Source organism: Megalobrama amblycephala, linkage group LG18, assembly GCF_018812025.1.
Source record: "Megalobrama amblycephala isolate DHTTF-2021 linkage group LG18, ASM1881202v1, whole genome shotgun sequence".
In the NCBI taxonomy this organism is placed as follows: domain Eukaryota; kingdom Metazoa; phylum Chordata; class Actinopteri; order Cypriniformes; family Xenocyprididae; genus Megalobrama; species Megalobrama amblycephala.
Window position 1 is genome coordinate 21,113,523 of NC_063061.1, and position 21,401 is coordinate 21,134,923.

General features: G+C 35.1%; 2 protein-coding genes across 2 annotated transcripts in view; both read left to right on the top strand.

The window, feature by feature from the left end:
• The window catches only part of ptpra (protein tyrosine phosphatase receptor type A), a 44,330-nt gene extending 30,729 nt beyond the window's left edge, over positions 1 to 13,601 (top strand). The window contains exons 15-23 of the mRNA XM_048165288.1: positions 287 to 422; positions 568 to 717; positions 853 to 946; positions 1,446 to 1,522; positions 4,340 to 4,474; positions 7,109 to 7,234; positions 7,366 to 7,517; positions 8,616 to 8,751; positions 10,767 to 13,601. Coding sequence (XP_048021245.1) covers positions 287 to 422; positions 568 to 717; positions 853 to 946; positions 1,446 to 1,522; positions 4,340 to 4,474; positions 7,109 to 7,234; positions 7,366 to 7,517; positions 8,616 to 8,751; positions 10,767 to 10,841 — 1,081 coding nt within the window. The 3' untranslated portion in view covers positions 10,842 to 13,601. The remainder of the gene's footprint in view (positions 1 to 286; positions 423 to 567; positions 718 to 852; positions 947 to 1,445; positions 1,523 to 4,339; positions 4,475 to 7,108; positions 7,235 to 7,365; positions 7,518 to 8,615; positions 8,752 to 10,766) is intronic.
• Positions 13,602 to 18,033: 4,432 nt separating this feature from the next.
• gnrh2 (gonadotropin-releasing hormone 2) lies at positions 18,034 to 20,978 on the top strand. Its single transcript, XM_048166297.1, has 4 exons — positions 18,034 to 18,520; positions 18,800 to 18,939; positions 20,516 to 20,599; positions 20,717 to 20,978. Exons 2-4 carry the CDS (start codon positions 18,802 to 18,804, stop codon positions 20,753 to 20,755), a joined length of 261 nt encoding a protein of 86 aa, XP_048022254.1. The 5' UTR covers positions 18,034 to 18,520; positions 18,800 to 18,801; the 3' UTR covers positions 20,756 to 20,978.
• The last annotated feature ends 423 nt before the right edge of the window (positions 20,979 to 21,401 follow it).

Below are 21,401 nucleotides of genomic sequence, written 5' to 3' on the forward strand. Positions count from 1 at the left end.
TCAAACTGAAAACTTTTAAACTGCTTCAAACTTTCTGGACCGGCTTTTTCAAGCCAACTTAAAGTTTGTCTCGACAAACTTTTTTATCTAGTTCTAAATTGTAATAATATTTTACAATACAATGATCGAATAAATGTGGCCTTGGTAAGCAAAAGAGACAAAAACATTTAAATATCTTATCGACCCCAAACTTTTGAACGGTAATGTATGTGAGCAGTGTTTTTTTTTATTTTTTTTATGAAAGGCACCCAATGTCAAATAACTGATTCTCGTCTGTTCATCTCAGTGCGGGTGTGGGCAGAACGGGGACCTTCATTGTGATAGACGCTATGCTGGACATGATGGGGGCAGAGAGAAAGGTCGACGTTTTCGGATTTGTCACACGGATCAGAGCCCAGCGCTGTCAGATGGTCCAGACTGATGTAAGCTAAAAAAAAAAAAAAAAACCTTCGCATTAATAAAGTTATATTATGGTCCAGACTGATGTGAGCTAAAAAAAAAAACCTTCCCATTAATAAAGTTATATTAAAGAAATACTAATCTCCCACCCTCCCTTTCTCCCTACAGATGCAGTATGTGTTTATATTCCAAGCTTTGCTAGAGCACTACCTGTACGGGGACACAGAGTTAGAAGTGACGTCTCTGGAGTCTCACCTGTCTAAACTCTACGCTCCTTTACCTGGAGCTGGCTGTGGAGGCCTGGAGGCGGAGTTTAAGGTAGCACAAACAGTTTTTTTTTTGTTTTTTTTTGTTTTGCATGTTTAGAAATTACATTGTTCTGGTACCATATTGAAATGTTTTCTTATTTTCTTCTGTTTTATTTATTATTATATATCTTGTTCTCTCTTTTAGAAACTTACCTCCATTAAAATCCAAAATGACAAGATGAGAACAGGGAACCTGCCTGCCAACATGAAGAAGAATCGTGTTTTGCAAATCATTCCATGTGAGTTGTGTATCCATGTTTAATAACCAGACTGTGATTTGGGAGAATAACTTTAAAAATACACTACTGTTCATAAGTTTGGGTCAGTAACATTTATTATAAATATTTATTTATTTAGAAATTAATACTTCTATATACTTGGGGTAATATGGGCATCATCACACTCGGCTTTGTCATCAAAGGAATAAATTACATTTTAAAATATATTCAAATAAAAAGTTATTTTAAATGGTAATGATATTGACAAATCACAATGTTTTACTGTATTTCTGATCAATAAAATGCAGCCATAGTGAGCATAAGAGACTTCTTTTAAAACATTAAGCTCTCTGCTGGAAAAAAACACAGAGTTGCCTAGTTTATACTTTAAATATTATACATTTATACAGCTGTTATGGCAGCTGCTTTTATCCAAAATGTCTTACAGTAAATTTGAGGTGTCCATTTATCAGTATGTGCATTCCTGTGTTTGATTCTGAACCTTTTCTATTTCTTCTAGATGAATTTAACAGAGTGATCATCCCTGTAAAACGAGGGGAGGAGAACACAGACTACATCAACGCCTCTTTTATAGATGTGAGTAAAACCCGTCTGACTTCAGCCAGCATAACCGAACTCCCAACTAACCGAAAAACCGCTCAGTGAACCCTGGAGGTAATGCTACATTATTCTACGCTCTGTTGAGAGACCACACAGCATGCTTTTTTTCTTTTTGGGTGTGGTTTAGAAACATTTTTCAGTCATGAAGTTATATGGACGCCCATACTGAGATAAGCAGCCTGGGATGGTGGTCATCGCTCTGTTACAAAACCTAATGAAAAAAGTAATGATGATTATAAAAATTTATTTTCATTCTATACTGAAAAGTATTAGTAATTAAATTACCTTATGAAGTGCCATGATGATTAGGAAGACAGCAGTAGGGAGCAAGGCAGTTCAGTAGGTTTTGGGACAGACCTCAAGTGTCCTTCTCTCCATAGCAGATCTCCGGTGAGAGTTGGGCAGCTTTGTTTTGGCTGAAAGCCCTTTCACTTCCTGTTTCTTTTGTGTGACTGAAGCACTTTATCAAGGTAATCAACAGAGGAAAAAAATCACCAGTGCTGCCACATTGGAAACCCAAGTTGCTTCACAATCTGGAAGATTACTATACTAATGAACAAAAGCCTGTTTTGTCATAAGCACTGTGCCTTCTTGCTGTACGTGTCCACTGGCATGAATAAATCTGCTTGGTACCACCCAAAGAGCGCTGGAGATCCAAAACATGCACTGGTGTGGTCTGATTGCTGTTAATATACTGTTGATACAGTCCTCATATACACAACTGTTTAAAATTTTGTTTAATACTTTTATTCAGCAAGGGCATTCAATTGATCAAAAGTGACAATAAATGCTGTTCTTTTGATTTTCATATTCATCAAAGAATCCCTTTTTTTTTTAAAAACTGTTTGTTTTCAACATTGATAATAATAAATGTTTCTTGATCACCATATCAGCATATTATAATGATTTCTGAAGGATCATGTGACACTGATACAGAAGAGGATTAGGGCCAAGCAATAATAAAAAAATAAAAAAACATCTTGAGATTAAAGTTGTTAAATTTCGAGAAAAAAGTCGAAATAAAATGTTGAGAATAAACTCTTTAAATTACGAGAAAAAACTTGTTAAATTTCGAGAAAAAAGTCGAGATAAAAATGTTGAGAATAAAGTCATTAAATTATGAGAAAAAAGTCGTTAAATTCCGAGAACAAATTCGTTAAATTACGACTTTTTTATTCTCATGATTTAATGAGTTTATTCTCACCATTTTATCTCAACTTTTTTCTCGAAATTTAACGAATTTGTTCTCGTAATTTAACGAATTTGTTCTCGTAATTTAACGACTTTTTTCTCGAAATTTAATGAGTTTATTCTCAACATTTTATCTCCACTTTTTTCTAGAAATTTAACGAGTTTTTTCTCGTAATTTAATGACTTTATTCTCATAATTTAATGAGTTTATTCTCAACATTTTATCTCGACTTTTTTCTCGTAATTTAATGACTTTTTTCTCATAATTTAATGAGTTTATTCTCAACATTTTATCTCAACATTTTATCTCAACTTTTTTCTCGAAATTTAACTACATTTTTCTCATAATTTAACGAATTTGTTCTCGTAATTTAACGACTTTTTTCTTGAAATTTAACTCGTTTTTTCACATAATTTAACGAATTTGTTCTCGTAATTTAACGACTTTTTTCTCAATTTCACGAGATTATTCTCAACATTTTTTCTCGACTTTTTTCTCGAAATTTAACAAGTTTGTTTTCAACATTGATAATAATAAATGTTTCTTGATCACCATATCAGCATATTATAATGATTTCTGAAGGATCATGTGACACTGATACAGAAGAGGATTAGGGCCAAGCAATAATAAAAAAATAAAAAAACATCTTGAGATTAAAGTTGTTAAATTTCGAGAAAAAACTCGTTAAATTTAACGACTTTTTTCTCGAAATTTCACGAGATTATTCTCAATTTTTTCTCGACTTTTTTCTAGAAATTTAACGAGTTTTTTCTCGTAATTTAATGACTTTATTCTCATAATTTAATGAGTTTATTCTCAACATTTTATCTCGACTTTTTTCTCATAATTTAATGAGTTTATTCTCAACATTTTATCTCAACTTTTTTCTCGAAATTTAACTACATTTTTCTCATAATTTAACGAATTTGTTCTCGTAATTTAACGACTTTTTTCTCGAAATTTAACTAGTTTTTTCACATAATTTAACGAATTTGTTCTCGTAATTTAACGACTTTTTTCTCAATTTCACGAGATTATTCTCAACATTTTTTCTCGACTTTTTTCTCGAAATTTAACAAGTTTTTTCACGTAATTTAACGAATTTGTTCTCGTAATTTAACGAATTTGTTCTCGTAATTTAACGACTTTTTTCTCGAAATTTAACGAGTTTATTCTCAACATTTTATCTCGACTTTTTTCTCGAAATTTAACGCGTTTTTTTCTCGTAATTTAACGAGTTTATTCTCAACATTTTATTTCGACTTTTTTCTCGAAAATTAACATATTTAATTTCAAGATGGTTTTATTTTTTTATTATTGCTTGGCCCTAATTCTCTTCCGTACACTGAAGACTGAAGTATTGACTGCTGAAAATTCAGCTTTGCCTTCACATGAATAAACTTAAATATTAAATGTATCAGTAATATTAAATATTTAAGTAATAAATACATTTTAGCTTTGGTGAGCATACAAGACTTCTTTGAAAATTTTACCGACCCCAGACTTTTGAACAGTAGTATTTATCCATGATTACAGTTGGAAAAATGCCCAATGTATGCAAATGCGTGATGTAGACATACTTTGTGTGTGTGTGAATCCAGGGTTATCGGCAAAAGGACTCGTACATGGCATGTCAGGGGCCCCTGCAGCACACCATTGAGGACTTCTGGAGAATGATCTGGGAGTGGAGGAGCTGCTCTATTGTTATGCTGACCGAGTTGGAGGAGAGAGGACAGGTAGGTTTACCTGCTTTCCGACTTCCTGTTTGTAGCATCACGCTAACTTTGTTTCATTTTGTGGTGTAGCCTTGTGGTTTAAAGATCTGTGCTCGGTTGCATAAAGCACCCCCTTGAGAAGGAAAAAACACAGGTTTTTCCCTTCAGTTTGACAGTTATACCATGAATTTCCCCCTACCTAAGGGAATGATTTAAGGGTGTTGCATAAAATCCCTTAAATGCTTCTCTTTGGAAGGGAAACCATCACATGATTTGTGACAAAGACCCAAGATTTGCTGTATCAAAAACAAAATCTGGTGTTGCCGTGGACTTGTTATTTGTTAACACAGATGGCTGGTTTTCACAGAAAACAACAAAGTGGATAAGGAAAGCAAAACAACAACAAAAAAAACTAAATATGAAAGAGAAGGACCAGACGAGGTATGAACTCAAAGGGATAGTTCAACCAAAAATTAAAATGCATTCATTTACTAATCCTCGTGTTCCAAACACATAAGACTTTTGTTCATCTTTGGAACACAAATAAAGAGATTTTTAATATTCTATCATCATTTACGATCATTCACTGAGAGACATGAAAGAAATCCATACGATTCAGGCTCACAAGAAGAAAGAGGTTTGTTCTTGCATGTGATGTGTTTCTGTTGATCATATTTGGTGTGTGCTTTGTATGTAATTTGATGTTTATATGTGAATAAACACCTCAAATAAAATCAGTTTATCATTTAAAGTGGCTGATCATGTCTCTTTAGTTGACTTCGGTTAAACTTGTTCCCTCCGTGTAACACTTGTTGTACTTAGGAAAATGACAGTTAAGGGGCTTTATGCAACACATTGTTTTTTTAAGGGATTACTTAAAGGGATAGTTCACCCAAAAATGATCCCATAATTGACCCTTCGCCAGGAGTTTGATTTGACAAGCGATCTAACCATTCATAACACCGAATCCACTATTTTGTACGACAAAGTAGTCAGGAGTTAGAAGATTAACCTCGTTGGACTCGTTGTACTGTCGTCTTTCCGCGTTTGAAACAACATTCCTTCTCATGTTCATTCATGTTTATTTCATGCTATTAATTAACTAGCAAGAAGAGATGATCGGTTCACGAGCTGCTTGAGCTGTGGCACTACAGCAATCTGTCATGACACATTAAAGAGCCATAAAATGTTTTTTATTGTTTGATTTTCTTAAAAAATTACACAATTTGAAAGCTGGGACTTTGTTTAATATCATAAGTAACCTGCTCTGTCTTGTCTGTCGACGTGTTGTCAATGTCCTCTTTGCTCCGCGATGTATTTTTCACTGTGTGTGTCGTGATTTTTTTGAAGCCCAATATCCAAAATTATAACTTTATAAACTGTAATCACTAGCTTCCGGTAACGATCGTACGGGAGTGTAGTTCCAGTGGAAGAGTGATCATTTTCATTTTTGGGTGAACTAATCTTTAAAGGTGCCCTAGAATGAAAAATTTAATTTATCTTGGCATAGTTGAATAACAAGAGTTCAGTACATGGAAAAGACATAAGAAATACATTGAGTTTCAAACCCCATTGCTTCCTCTTTCTTATGTAAATATTATTTGTTTAAAAGACTTCCGGAAAACACGCGGATCTCAACATAACACCAACTTTTACGTAACAGTCGGGATCATTAATGTGTACGCCCCCAATATTTGCATATATGCCAGCCCATGTTCGAGCATTAGACAAGGAAAGGCAGTATTAACGTCTGGATCTGTGCACAGACAAGGCAAGCAAGCAAGAAAAACAGTGAAAACTGGCAGATGGAGCAATAATAACTGACATGATCCATGATAGCATGATATTTTTAGTGATATTTGTAAATTGTCTATCTAAATGTTTTGTTAGCATGTTGCTAATGTACTGTTAAATGAGGTTAAAGTTACCATCGTTTCTTACTGTATTCACGGAGACAAGAGCCGTCGCTATTTTCATTTTTAAACACTTGCAGTCTGTCTAATTCATAAACACAACTTCATTCTTTATAAATCTCTCTAACAGTGTAGCATTAGCCGTTAGCCACAGATCATAGCCTCAAACTCATACAGAATCAAATATAAACATCAAAATAAATACTTTACTCACATGATTCGATGTATGCACACAGCATGCATGATGAACATCTTGTAAAGTTCCATTTGAGGGTTATATTAGCTGTGTGAACTTTGTAAATGCACTGTGTTATAGTCGAGAGCTCGTGTGGCAGGGAGCAAGCGATTTAAAGGGGCGGCGCGCTGAAAAAATCAGTGCATAGTTAATGATGCCCCAAAATAGGCAGTTAAAAAAATTTATTTAAAAAAATGTATGGGGTATTTTGAGCTGAAACTTCACAGACACCTTCAGGAGACACCTTAGACTTATATTACATCTTGTGAAAAAGCATTCTTTGGCACCTTCAAGTGAGAAATAGGAAATTCTAAGGGTTTATGAGGAAGACTTAATGGTTATTTTCTGCAACACCCTTAAGTTTAAGGGAAACCTAAGAGTGATCTTAAGGGAAAATTACTCTTAAGGTACTTTATGCAACTGAACATTGGGCTAGTGACAGAAACGTATTGCTAGAAAAAACGATTCCATACATATCCCATGTATTTTTTCCCCCACTATCTGCAGGAGAAGTGTGCTCAATATTGGCCTAGTGATGGTGTGATGGTTTGTGGGGACATGTCCATTGAGCTGAAGAGGGAGGAGGAAAGCGAAAGCTACACTGTTAGGGACCTTCTTGTCACCAACAACAGAGTGAGTCCATTTCATCTTTTGAAACAAAAATGATTTGTGATTTATGTTTTGTTTTTTGTTTTGTTTTATCTCTGTATTTTAATTTGTTCCATTGGTGTAACTGGCATTATACTTTTTCTCTCTCACTGCAGGAAAATAAGTCTCGCGCTGTGAGGCAGTTTCATTTCCACGGCTGGCCAGAGGTGGGCATCCCCTCCGACGGGAAGGGCATGATCAATATCATCGCTGCAGTTCAGAAGCAGCAGCAGCAGTCTGGAAACCACCCAATCACTGTGCACTGCAGGTAAGCCGCACTTCTGGCCAAAATGAAACTGTTATGTATTGTTTGTATTAAGATATTTGTATAGTAATATATATTCATATTGTAATACATTTTTGTCCTCATGACAGTAGAATTCATAATTATTTTTTTAATTTGGTGGCTTTTTGAGAGGAATATTCTGCATTCCACATGCAAAACCTATTTTTACTCTTTTTGGTTTGCTGCTTAATTTTGGAATATCGAATTGCAAACTACCATTCAAAATTTGGGGGTCAGTAAAATATTTTAATGTTTTTGAAAAGTCTCTTATGCTCACCAATGTTGCATTTATTTGATCAAAAATACAGTAAAAACTGTAATATTGTGAAATATTAATACATATATTTTTACAATTTAAATTAATTTATATTTTAGTATATTTTTTAAATGAAATCATTCTAATTTGCTGATTTGGTGCTCAGGAAAACATGTATTATTCTTATCAATGTTGAGTACAGTTGTGCTGCTTAATATTTCCGTGATACGTTTTTGTCAGGATTCTTTTGAAATGGAAATCTTTTGTAATATTATAAATGTCTTTACTGTCAATTTAATGCATCCTTGCTGAATAAAAGTGTTAATTTCTTTAAAACAAAAAATCTTACTGGCCCCAAACATTTGAATGGTAGTCTATATTTAACTTGAACAACATTTGGATTGTCCTTGTATGCTCCAAATGGGATCCCATAAAACAAAAACAGGAAATAAGTTAATCATATTCCATGATTTGTGGTTGTTACAGCAGTACACTACTCAGCTTATTACATAAATAGTTTTTAAACCTAACCATAAATCTTCTAGCGTGGATACAGGAACTTTTGGTTAGACAGGAATGCCAACTTTAACAGGTCTCACTGGTTTGGCAGCTCAAGTAAGGTTTAGTGGTTTTGTAATGCTGGAAGGCATCCATGGGCGCTTGGTATGACTTAACAAAAACCTGTCCAAAGCACTCGGTAATGATGAAACATAGTAAGAGTTGTTGTGTCCAGTGGGATTTCAGGGTCAGGCAATTAAGGAAGAAAGTGACTCATTAATATCCACAGAACGGTGTGTAATTGATTTTTGTTTGTGTGTTAACAGTGCCGGCGCAGGGCGCACAGGGACATTCTGTGCTCTGAGCACGGTCCTGGAGCGGGTGAAGGCGGAGGGCATTCTGGACGTTTTTCAGACAGTGAAGAGTCTAAGACTACAGAGACCGCACATGGTGCAGACACTGGTGAGAAAACACGTCGCTCACACTGCAGATCTTTAATTATTATTTTGTAATTGTGCACAAAATGTATTTTCATCGCTCAGCTCAAACAAACCTTTCAGCTGTGCTAACCATTCTGGATTAAAGAAGAACAGGATACAGGAGAAGGAAGTTCAACACTCTTATTTCTAAATCTAATGTAAATTATTTTTTGCTTATTGGTATGGTTGAATTAGGTGAGCAGCAGTGAGATTGGTTAATAAAGTGAGATTAAATACATAAAGTATAGTTGTGTAATTTAATATAGTTAATTATTACAGGTTTGCGTAAAATTCTGCTAATGCATTTCACTGTTTATTCATTTTGAGGAATAATGAATGTTTTTGTGCAAGTGAGATGAGTAATTGCATGTTCACATTTAGTCTAGAACTACAATAACCATCATGTTCACACAGCGCACACAACACCTCTGCACTTTATTTCTCTCAACATGGAGACATGTTACGACTCACGTCAAACTCAGAGCTATCTGTTACACCTCTTTCACGAGCTTTCAACTCCATTTCTTTGAGGCGGCACGCTTGTTCCATTTCAAGCTTTTTCAACTCAAGTTCATGTCTCTCACGCTCTCTTCGTCTCTCTCTCTCTCACGTTCCCATTCCTCCCTTTCTCTCAACAAACCTCTTTGCGCTCTTTAGCTTGCAACTCCAACTTTTTAACTTGCAGCGCAAGATCCTCTGATTCGGGATAGTCTACCAGACTTTCCTCATCACCAAAGACGTCTTGTTTATGTAACGAATCAACAAGCAAAATCTGAAGAGTTTGCGTTTGGATGCAGTATTGCGAAAACTTACCTTATAATAAGCGCCAATTTTCATAAGATCAGTTCTATTCATTTGAAACAACTCCGCTTGCGTCAGATTCGCAATAAAATCCATTAATTCAAACATGGTTAGATTTAAACGTCTAAAGGTTGAAGAGAAAAATAAAACATGCACTACACGAGCCGAAATTCACAACAAGCAACTGTGACTCAACGAAGTTACAAAGTAACAAATTCGAAACGCGTGAACAGATCGAAAGATCAAACGAAGCCACGCAAAAATCGAGATCATTCGGATCATTCAGATCATCCAGATCCCGGACGAGCCCCCAAATATGTTACGGCCCATGTCCGAGTTAACAGCTCGTTAAATAAAACAACTCCAATAAGGGCATGGACCGCACACATGCAAGAGCCACAGACACCGGTAGTTAATTTTCAGGACAATAAATCGCCCTCGTTTAATTATAATACAAAGAAGAATAAACAATTCGGGAATAATGTTACAAACAAAATTAGACAAAATATTAACAAAAGAATTAACAGCAAGCAGATAGGGAAAACTGCCAAAGAAACAAAGATTGCCTGCCTGGCTATTCTCACCAATAGTTCTTACCTAGCTTCCGATAAAGCAAAAGGAGTTAGTCTTCCGGGCCTCTGCTTCCTTCACTATACTTACTACATTAATAAACAGTGACCTGTTTAAGTAACTCCACTACCCGTTACTGTTAAAATAAAACATTAACCATATAAAGAAAACATATCGATCAAAACAAAGAAAGATCAAGAATGCAAACTAAACTATAACAAAAGAAAGACTAAGCGCCCCATGAGAGCGGACGATGGGTGTTCAAAAGGGACCGCGGTGAGGGAAACTGCAGAGAGAGAGACACCGGCGAGACCAGCCCAGCAAGAGAGACTCCATTGTCGCCATCCACGCTATTTATGCCAGAAACTCGGTGACGTCATCCTGCTTCCACCAATCCAGAACCTCAGCGCCACCTATGGGTCTTTAAAATAAAACTACACAGCCACGTAACAAGACAGAAGAGCTGTCAGTCAATAATTGTGAAAAAGTAACTTAGATATTTTGTTGTAAACTGAAAAAGCAATGTGTACTTTATTAGTTACTTGAAAAAGTAATCTGATTACATAACTCCAAGTTACTTGTAATGCATTACCTCAACACTGCATATTTTTCTGCTTTTCTCCACAGGAGCAGTATGAGTTCTGCTACAAAGTGGTCCAGGAATACATTGATGCCTTCTCTGACTACGCCAACTTTAAGTAAAGCCACGCCCACCTGCAGAAAAATGGACAGACTTTCCCAGTCATGCACTCACGTCCACACTTTCACGTAAACAGCTAAATGAGATGGACTGCCAGCGCAAAGCAAAAGGGAATCAAAAAATCCTTTGGTCGGCAAGCACGAGAACACATTGGTGCCAGAGTTGTAAAGAAAAAAAACAAAGAAAACACCATTAGAGATGCCTTCTTGAATATTTTGTAATATTGCTCTTGTTAATAAGGCCCTTACCTATTTCTCTCAGTGTAAATATGCTCTTGTAATTTTTTTTTTTTTTTTGGTCTGTTTTTGTTTTTCTTTTCTGTTGCAGTTTTTAGAGTGACCTTTATATAGTTTACTGGTATATAAATGCATACATGAATATTTTAAGATGGCGCTATAGAGACAGACGCGAAAGCGCGGTAGCAAGATGAGGGTGCTTTTTTCCACTGGGTGTTTTTACAAAAAAAAAAAATCCTTCTTTCTCTGCAGTTGAGTGATTGAAACCTATTTGAATGGCAGCTCAATCCCACTTTGCTGTTGCTTGTAGCTACATAGCGCACAATGCGGCAAAATCGACCAATCGCGGAGCCACTGTAAACGCATGCATTCGCAGAAAATACTTCACTGTGCTTTTCGATTGAGTTCACTGGAGTGACCGATAACATTTTGAGTGTTTTGACACTCTCATTGAGTCCATGTTTTTAACAGGAACCTTTTTTGTTGTCACTTAGAGTTGTAAGATGTTTAGACTGTCAAGTGTGTCTTTGTGGTGTCAATTTTGTTATAGCGTGCCAGACCCGACTCGTGTTCTGCCTTGTAGAGGAAGATAAGAGACTTAAAAAACTGAGAAAAGGAAACCCTGAGTGTTTAGATCAGAGGAAATACAGCTTAACAGACTCTTCACATAGTTTTTTGTCCCTTTTTGAATCTCATAAGGGTGTATTTTGTCTTGAACTTCCCCCATCCTTTTTTCTAGACCATTTTAAATGCACCTTCTATATTTGCGATTGTAACCAAGGAAGTGATGTATTTACTTTCCCAGATGTCTGTTGATTGGCCTTAGCAACTGTGCTTGACAGTAAGGTGTTGTAACGTACAGGCAGTTAACTTTTCCTTCATTCGGAAGGATAAACGATCCCGCCGGTACTGGTGCAAAATTGATCCAGAAAGTTCCAGTAGAAATGACACATGATCACCTGATCATCTGTTCCTGCCCATAAAAATGACTTCGGCCATTGTGCGGAAGTCAACGAGCCCTTTCCAGCTCCACTGAGCCAGTTAGATCGATACACGACGCTTTCAGTCTGTAGCGGTGAGTAATTTCAACTTCTTGCAAAAAGGACAGGTAGATGGTATAAATAAGGTCAATGTAGGATGATTGTCTTTACATTTAGGTCATTTTAAAGCTAAACGTGTAAAGCTGATTGTCATTGGAAAGTTATTTTCCAGCGAATGTAGGTTTATGTAGGTTAAGCCCTCGTTCCACACTGCCTTGTGTTAGGAAATGCAAGTTATATGAAATGTATGTTGTAGCTCCTAAATGTATGTAAACCCAATGGGTGTCGCTCTAAATCACTCACCCATCAGTCATTCCATATTAACAGGGATCTCGACGGAAACCGTTTTTATGTTATTTCAGGTCCACGACGTTACGGATCAAAGAATTATGAGTTAAGGATCTCCAGTACAGCTTGTTACGGGCTTGATATTCCATGAAATGCTGATGGATTTGCTTGAATATTGTGTGAGTCGACTGTTGTGATTTGCTTAAAGTCACACTAACCCTTTCCACATGAGACACTGTGCCAATAGCAGCCTCTCAGGGGCAGGATCCTTCTTCAGAGGTGGGAAAGTGCCTCATCACGTTCCTGTAGCTTCAAGCATATTCCCGCCAGCTCTTTAGTAGCCTGTGTTCTCCCAGTCCCACAGCCGGACGTTGTTGCCCATATGGCGTATGATAATCTCTAATGGAACCAAAATGGTTACTGGTTGGTTGGTTTTCTGTGTTTTTGGTGTGTGTTTCTTTTTTTTCTTTTTTGCTTACCGTATAAAACCATCCTGGAGGAAGCTTCAGACTTCAGGTCAAAATCCCTCAAAACTTAAGCTCTTAATGTATGGAGAGCAATCTAGATGTTCTGGTCAAGAAGGGAAGCCGCGTGTCTGGAGGCTCACTTCATTCTCCTGTTGAATGTGACATTGAAATGGCCTGCTTGGATTAGAGAATGAAAGAATGAGGAGAACGACTGAAAAATAAAGGATTCTGCTCTCCAAAAAACATATTTTGAGGATTTCATCTGACACTTTTCTGTCTTTGATTGGATCGCTTCTTGATTTTAAACCACCGCCTGTTTTACGTTCCATGAATAATAAAACTTTCCCCTTTCTGATTTTTCTTTCCTCTTTATGCACCCTTCTGTACATAATGTAAGGTTATTTATAATTCATTCCTATCTGTTGCCTTGCTTTTATTTTATTATCTTTCTCTCACTTTTTTTTAAGATACTTGTATATTAAACTGTACTGGGACCATTTTGAAATGTATTAGATGTTTTTTTTTGTTTTTTTGTTTTTTAATTCGGTATTATTATTGTCTTAAAATCTTATTTTTTAATTTGCATCTTTTTTTTCTAGTGTTTTGTTAAATTTGAATATATATGTATATATAATTATATATATGATGCAAATTATATATAATTATATAATGCCAAACGGCCTTTCTAAACAAGATATTGTTCAAACCTAATAAAAGTGCTTGAGATTTTATCTGCTGTCATTCTGTGTTCCTCTCCAAAACATTACAAATACAGAGTAGCCATGTCTGAATACATACGCTACTATTCAAGGTTAAGGTTAAGATGAAAAGAAATGTTCATTAAGGACACGTTAAACTGATCTGCAGTGACAGTAAAAACTTTTACATATTTACAAAATATGTGTTTTTCTAATAAATGTTTTTTTTTTTGTTTTTTTTTTTTAATTTCTATTCATAAAAGAATCCTGGAAAAAAAAAAATCTATCTATCGTTCTATATTTCTAACTTGTTCTATCTATCGTTCTATATTTCTATCTATCGTTCTTTTTATCGTTCTATCTATCTGTCTATCGTTCTATTTATCTTCCTATCTGTCATTCTATTTTTCTATCTATCATTCTATAGTTCTATCATCTATCTTTCGTTCTATAGTTCTTTCTATCATTCTATCATTCTTGCTTTCGTTCTATCATTCTATCTATCGTTCGATTGTTCTATCGTTCTATAGTTCTATATCTATCTATCATTCTATAGTTCTTTCTATCGTTCTATCTCGTTCTATATATCTTTCTATATATCTTTCTATATTTCTATCTATTGTTCGATCGTTCTATAGTTCTATCATCTATCGTTCTATCTATCATGACACTCGTGACCTAATGGATAGAGAGTCGGACTTGTAACCCAAAGGTCATAGGTTCGAGCAATGGCTGCCCGCTGCTCCGGGTGTGTGTTCACGGTGTGTGTGTGTTCACTGCTGTGTGTGTGCACTTGGATGGGTTAAATGCAGAGCACAAATTCCGAGTATGGGTCACCATACTTGGCCATATGTCAATAATAATTAATGATAATTCCTTACATTTATATAGCGCTTTTCTGGACACTCAAAGTGCTTTACATATTGAAGGGGGAATCTCCTCAACCACCACCAATGTGCAGCATCCACCTGGATGATGCGACGGCAGCCATATTGCGCCAGAACGCCCACCACACACCAGCTTATTTGTGGAGAGGAGACAGAGTGATGAAGCCAATCAGAATATGGGGATGATTAGGAGGCCATGATGGACGAAGGCCAATGGGCAAATTTGGCCAGGATGCCGGGGTTACACCCCTACTCCGTTCGAAAGACATCCTGGGATTTTTAACGACCACAGAGAGTCAGGACCTCGGTTTAACGTCTCATCCGAAGGACGGTGCTTTTTGACAGTGTAGTGTCCACATCACTATACTGGGGTGTTAGGACCCACACAGACCACAGGGTGAGCACCCCCTGCTGGCCTCACTAACACCTCTTCCAGCAGCAACCTAGTTTTCCCAGGAGGTCTCCCATCCAGGTACTAACCAGGCTCAGCCCTGCTTAGCTTCAGTGGGCAACCAGTCTTGGGCTACAGGGTGATATGGCTGCCACTTCACTTCACTTCACTTCACTTCACTTCACTTCACTTCACTTCACTTCACTTCACTTCACTTCATTCTTTCCATCGTTCTACATTTCTTTCTATCATCTATCGTTCAATCTATCTATCGTTCTATATTTCTTTCTATCGTTCTCTCATCTATCGTTCTATATTTCTATCGTTCTATATTTCTTTCTATCGTTCTCTCATCTATCGTTCTATATTTCTATCGTTCTATATTTCTTTCTATCATCTATCATTCTATCTATCGTTCTATATTTCTTTCTATCGTTCATCTATCATTCTATCATTCTATCGTTCTATCTATCGTTCTATATTTCTTTCTATCGTTCTATCATCTATCGTTCTATCTATCTTTCTATATTTTTATCGTTCTATATTTCTTTCTATCATTCTATCTATCTATCGTTCTATTGTTCTATATTTCTTTCTATCGCTCTATATTTCTTTCTATCATTCTATCTATCTATCTATCATTCTATTGTTCTATATTTCTTTCTATCGTTCTATATTTCTTTCTATCATTCTCCCATCTATCTATCTATCTATCTATCTATCTATCTATCTATCTATCGTTCTATATTTCTTTCTGTCGTTCTCTCATCTATCGTTCTATCTGTCATTCTATTGTTCTATATTTCTATCGTTCTCTCATCTATCTATTGTTCTATATTTCTTTCTATCGTTCTCTCATCTATCATTCTATCTGTCATTCTATTGTTCTATATTTCTATCGTTCTCTCATCTATCTATCGTTCTATATTTCTTTCTGTCGTTCTCTCATCTATCGTTCTATCTGTCATTCTATTGTTCTATATTTCTATCGTTCTCTCATCTATCTATTGTTCTATATTTCTTTCTATCGTTCTCTCATCTATCTATCGTTCTATATTTCTTTCTATCGTTCTCTCATCTATCGTTCTATCTGTCATTCTATTGTTCTATATTTCTTTCTATCGTTCTATCATCTATCTATCGTTCTATATTTCTTTCTATCATTCTATCATCTATCATTCTATCGATCGTTCTATATTTCTTTCTATCGTTCATCTATCATTCTATCTATCATTCTATCGTTCTATCTATCGTTCTATATTTCTTTCTATCGTTCTATATTTCTTTCTATCATTCTATCATCTATCATTCTATCTATCTTTCTATATTTCTATCGTTCTATATTTCTTTCTATCATTCTATCTATCTATCGTTCTATTGTTCTATATTTCTTTCTATCGTTCTATATTTCTTTCTATCATTCTATAATCTATCTATCATTCTATCTATCTATCATTCTATGTATCGTTCTATATTTCTTTCTATCGTTCTCTCATCTATCTATCGTTCTATATTTCTTTCTATCATTCTATCATCTATATTTCTATCATTCTATATTTCTTTCTATCATTCTATCATCTATCGTTCTATCTATCTATCATTCTATATCTCTATCGTTCTATATTTCTTTCTATCATTCTATCATCTATCCATCTATCGTTCTATCTATCGTTCTATATTTCTTTCTATCGTTCTATATTTCTTTCTATCATCTATCGTTCTATCTATCGTTCTATATTTCTTTCTATCGTTCTCTCATCTATCGTTCTATATTTCTTTCTATTGTTCTATATTTCTTTCTATCATTCTATCGTTCTATAGTTCTTTCTATCGTTCTAGTTTATCGTTCTATCTATCGTTCTATCATTCTATCTATTGTTCTATCATTCTATCTGTTGTTCTATCTTTCTATCATTCTTTCACCGTATTGTTCTATATATCTATCATTCTATAGTTTATCGTTCTATCTATCGTTCTATCTATCATTCTATCTGTTGTTCTATCATTCTATCTGTTGTTCTATCTTTCTATCATTCTTTCACCGTATTGTTCTATATATCTATCGTTCCATCAATTTGGATCGTTCTATTTGTCTGTTCTATTTATCTGTTGTTCTATCATTCTGGCTATCGTTCTAACTATCATTCTTTTATTCTATATTGTTATATCTGTCTATTGTTCTATTAATCGTTCTATCTATTGTTTGTTCTATCATCCTATCTAGAACTACATCTTTTTTTTTTTTCTTCTTTTGAATTGGTAAATATGCTTCTCTTATAAACACTTTGCATTTGTAATATCTTGAATCTTGAATGAGCGTGAAAAGACATACCTGATCCCTGAGGGGAAATTCAGAGAGTGAGTCACATCACCTTGTGTCACCTTGTCTCCCATCCTTCCTGGCCCTTAAGACCTGGTGTCAGACCTGGGATGTGGATGGATTATCCGAGCAGACCCCTGTGCGTGTTTAAACATTGTATGACAGGAACTCAATCAGAACTTGAAACTCTTGAGATGAGTCAGTCGTACGCTGTCCGTCACATTCTCTGCTCCGATCACCCCGAGGGAGACCTCATCTGTAATTAACACTGCAATCAGCCTGGAGTGTTTGCACAGTTTTTTCCCCTCTGGGCCAGTGTGCATCTTGTGTGGGTCAGGGGTCACAAACAACGGATGTGAGGTCACAGTGGCCACTTTTTACAGCTTACAGGAAATTAGCTAGACATTGACTTGTTTAATAAAACATGCTCATGTAGAATGTGTGATATTGGGGTCACAGAATATTGCATGCATGTACATTAAATATCTACAATGATCCATTTTAGAAAGCTGACAGCAGAATACATGTCTCAAAAATGTACGTTAAAAGCTGACCTCAGAGAATCACTTCTTTTGCTTAGATACACTACTGCTCAGTAAGATTCATTCTTATAGTTGTTCTTTTGTAGTTGTTATTGTAAGAAACAAATACTTTTATTTAGTAAGGATGCATTAAGTTGATCAAAAGTGACGTGTATAAAATGTGTCTTGATTTCCACAAAAATATTAATCAGCACAACTGTTTTCAACATTGATAATAATCAGAAATGTTTCTTGAGGAACAATTCAGCATATTAGAAGGATTTCTGAAGGATCATGTGACACTGAAGACTGGAGAAATGATGCTGAAAATTAAAATAAATTCCTTAGTGCTGAAACAATTTTTTCTCTTTTCTTTAATTAGAATTTCAGCATAACACTTGGTCATGACACTTTTGAAGCTGCTGGATAGCGTCAAATTTATGCATGTGAAATATAGCTCTTTTTTTTTTTTTTTTGGGAGAAAAGTAGATGCCGTCCCACAGGGGTCAACAGTGTTTGAAGATGATAATTGGCACTGAGCTCATCTTCCACATGCTCTCCTCCCAATGGAACCACAATGAGCAAAGTGTTTGAGGACTTGGGAGGTCAGAGTGTGTGCTTGTTTTCAGACAGGGAGGGGAGATCTGGTGTGGAACATAAATTGTGAGGAAGAGGAGGAGGAAGATTCCAGAGAATGAGTTGCAGACGTTCAGAAGCTCTGTGATTGAACTGAAGGGAAAGCAGACCATATCAGGTTCACCAAGATCAGGACTTCACAGTAGAGGACCAACTAGAGAAGATACTTCAAGAGAAGACGTGCCAATAGATAAAAGGTAAGAACAGTGTTTAAATTTGTTTTAGGTTGTGATTGAAAAATTGATTGTTGTTATTGATGTATTGACAGTAATTCAGAGAGGATTGTTTAGATTGTAGGTCTCCGCTGTGCTTTTTTGTCTTTTAAACATTTGTAATGTTGTCTGGAGCTTTTCAGTCACTTTTTTTCCCTCTGAATTGATTAGACTGATAAACCTAGATCTGATTGACTGTTAAATGTGTCAGTGCAGCCATTGCCCCCTCTATATGTGTTTCATAAATCTGTCCTCTTCCCTCAGTTATGGTGCACATCTGCAGGCTGCTTGTGCTGACGGGGATGTTGCTGTGTCTAAGTGCCCAGTTTGCCAGCTCTCAGCACTGGTCTCATGGCTGGTACCCTGGAGGAAAGCGAGAAATAGACATTTACGATACCTCAGAGGTGTGCGAATATTACTAAGAAAGTACAAGACTGTTAGAAAAGTGGTGTTGTGATGTAGCAGGCAATGTAAAAGTGTTCATCATTTTTAACAAAACAAAACAAATTGTTCATATACTGTGAGGAATTATATTACATTTAAAAGAAAATAAATGTAATTTACTGTAAAACATTTTTAAGTTATTATATAATTTACGCCTAAAATCTATATAATATTTAAAAAGACTAATCATTTATTTTTATAGTAAATTATTGTGAAAAAGGGTTTTGTGGAGGTAAATTCATGATTTATGCTGAAAAATAGTTAAAGATCTTTCTCAGAAATGCATCACATTATTGTTCAAAGGTTTGGTGACTATGATTTTTTAAAATGTTATAAAGACTCTTACGCATTATGAATTATTTACGGAAGAGGATTAGGGCCAAGCAATAATAAAAAAAAATAAAACCATCTCGAGATTAAAGTTGTTAAATTTCGAGAAAAAACTCGTTAAATTACGAGAAAAAAGTCGAGATAAAATGTTGAGAATAAACTCGTTAAATTACGAGAAAAAACTCATAATTTAACGACTTTTTTCTCGTAATTTAATGACTTTATTCTCAACATTTTATCTCGACTTTTTTCTCGAAATTTAACGACTTTTTTCTCGTATTTTAATGAGTTTATTCTCAACATTTTATCTCGACTTTTTTCTCGAAATTTAACGAGTTTTTTCTCGAAATTTAACAACTTTAATCTCGAGATGGTTTTTATTTTTTTTATTATTGCTTGGCCCTAATCCTCTTCCGTAATTATTTGATTGAAAATACAGTAAAAAACTGTAATATTGTGGAATATTATTACAATTAAAATAGTGTTTTTCCATTTAAACATAGCTATTTTAATAGTTTATTTCTGTTATGGCAAAACTGTCTTCAGTGTCACATGATCCTTCAGAAATCATTCTAATATGCTGATTTGCTGCTCAAGACATTTTTTTTTATTATCAATGTTGAAAATGGTTATGCTGACTAATATTCTTTTTCGTGCCATAATATTCTCACACTGTCAGAAAAAAAAGTACGGCGCTTGCACTGGGGCAGTACCCTAAAGGTAAATTTTTGTACCTTACTTACCCCTAAATGGTGCATATTAGTACCTTAACGGTACATATTAGTACTTTAAAAGTGCATATTAGTACCTTTTTACCTTTGTACCTTAGGGTACTGCCCTAGTGACAAGCACCGTACCTTTTTTCTGACAATGATAATATAAAGTTCTAAAGAACAGCATTTATTTGACAGATGTCTTCACTGTCGCTTTTGAGAAATTTAATGTATCCTTGCTGAATATAGAAGTATTTGTTTCTTTCGAGAAAAATCTTATTGACCTTACTAAAAATGGAAGTGTACGTTTATTATCATCATTATTATTATTTACTATGTTATGTTGTTTAATTAATGCTTAATGCATTATTTAGTGTCATGTGTCTTAGGAGCAGTGTACTGTCTTTACATGTTTATAGCCTTTGTTTAAGGAAAGATATATTTTGATGAACTTTAAGCCATCACGTTGCCTTCTATTTTCCTTTAAAACCAGGTTTCAGAGGAAATTAAACTCTGTGAAGCAGGAAAATGCAGCTACCTGAGACCCCAGGGAAGAAACATTCTGAAGACAATACTGGTGGGTACAGCTGTTGTTTTTGTTAAGCAGCAAATAATAGTTGCATAAGCTAGTCATGACAGAATATTTTCAGTATTTCTCTAAGACTTGACTAACGTTTTTCAATGGCTTTAACAGCTGGATGCCCTCATACGGGATTTCCAAAAGAGAAAGTGACACCAAGATGACGCATCAGCCCTGTCCAAAAAAAAACGACCTTTCCAGCAAACACATTAGGATCGCATTTCCATCCAAAGTCTATGAATATAAATATTTTTTTGTGATTTTCTTTTTCTTTTTGTATGTTCTACATTTTGTTCTGTTCGTGAGTAAACCTACTGCCGGCATTATGTAACCATTGCAGCAGTTCCTACAATAAAGGCTTTATTTTGGTATTTTGTTTTAATTGTTCAGTGTCTTTTTTAGTCGGTTCTAGTTCTAGAGAAATAGTTTCTAAACAACAGTTTGTGTGTTTCATTTTATATATCAAAAAATAACTTGTTAAAAAAAAGCAGTAAAGAATCATCTTTATTTATTTAGGGAAATTACATTTATTGGAGTTAGCAAATTTATATAATTAATTTTTTTTAATATATATATTTCTTCCGAATCTTATTTTGTTGTAATTTTTATATGTTGAAGTTGTTTACGTGACGAAGTATATTTCGTTTGATTCGGCAGTATTTTTGTTTAGCCACCAGATGGCGCAAAAGGACATACTTCATACAAAATTTATTAGGCCCAAGAATAATCAAGTTGATACTGACATTCTTGTAAATTTAATGCCATGCAAGCCAGTATGACAATTATGTAATAAAGCATG

Excerpts from the sequence above, each read along its gene's own strand:
- gnrh2 (XM_048166297.1), top strand. The coding sequence starts at position 18,802 with ATGGTGCACATCTGCAGGCTGCTTGTGCTGACGGGGATGTTGCTGTGT. Across the intron at positions 18,940-20,515 it reads ACATTTACGATACCTCAGAG|GTTTCAGAGGAAATTAAACT; the intron begins GTGTGCGAATAT and ends CTTTAAAACCAG. Across the intron at positions 20,600-20,716 it reads ACATTCTGAAGACAATACTG|CTGGATGCCCTCATACGGGA; the intron begins GTGGGTACAGCT and ends TGGCTTTAACAG.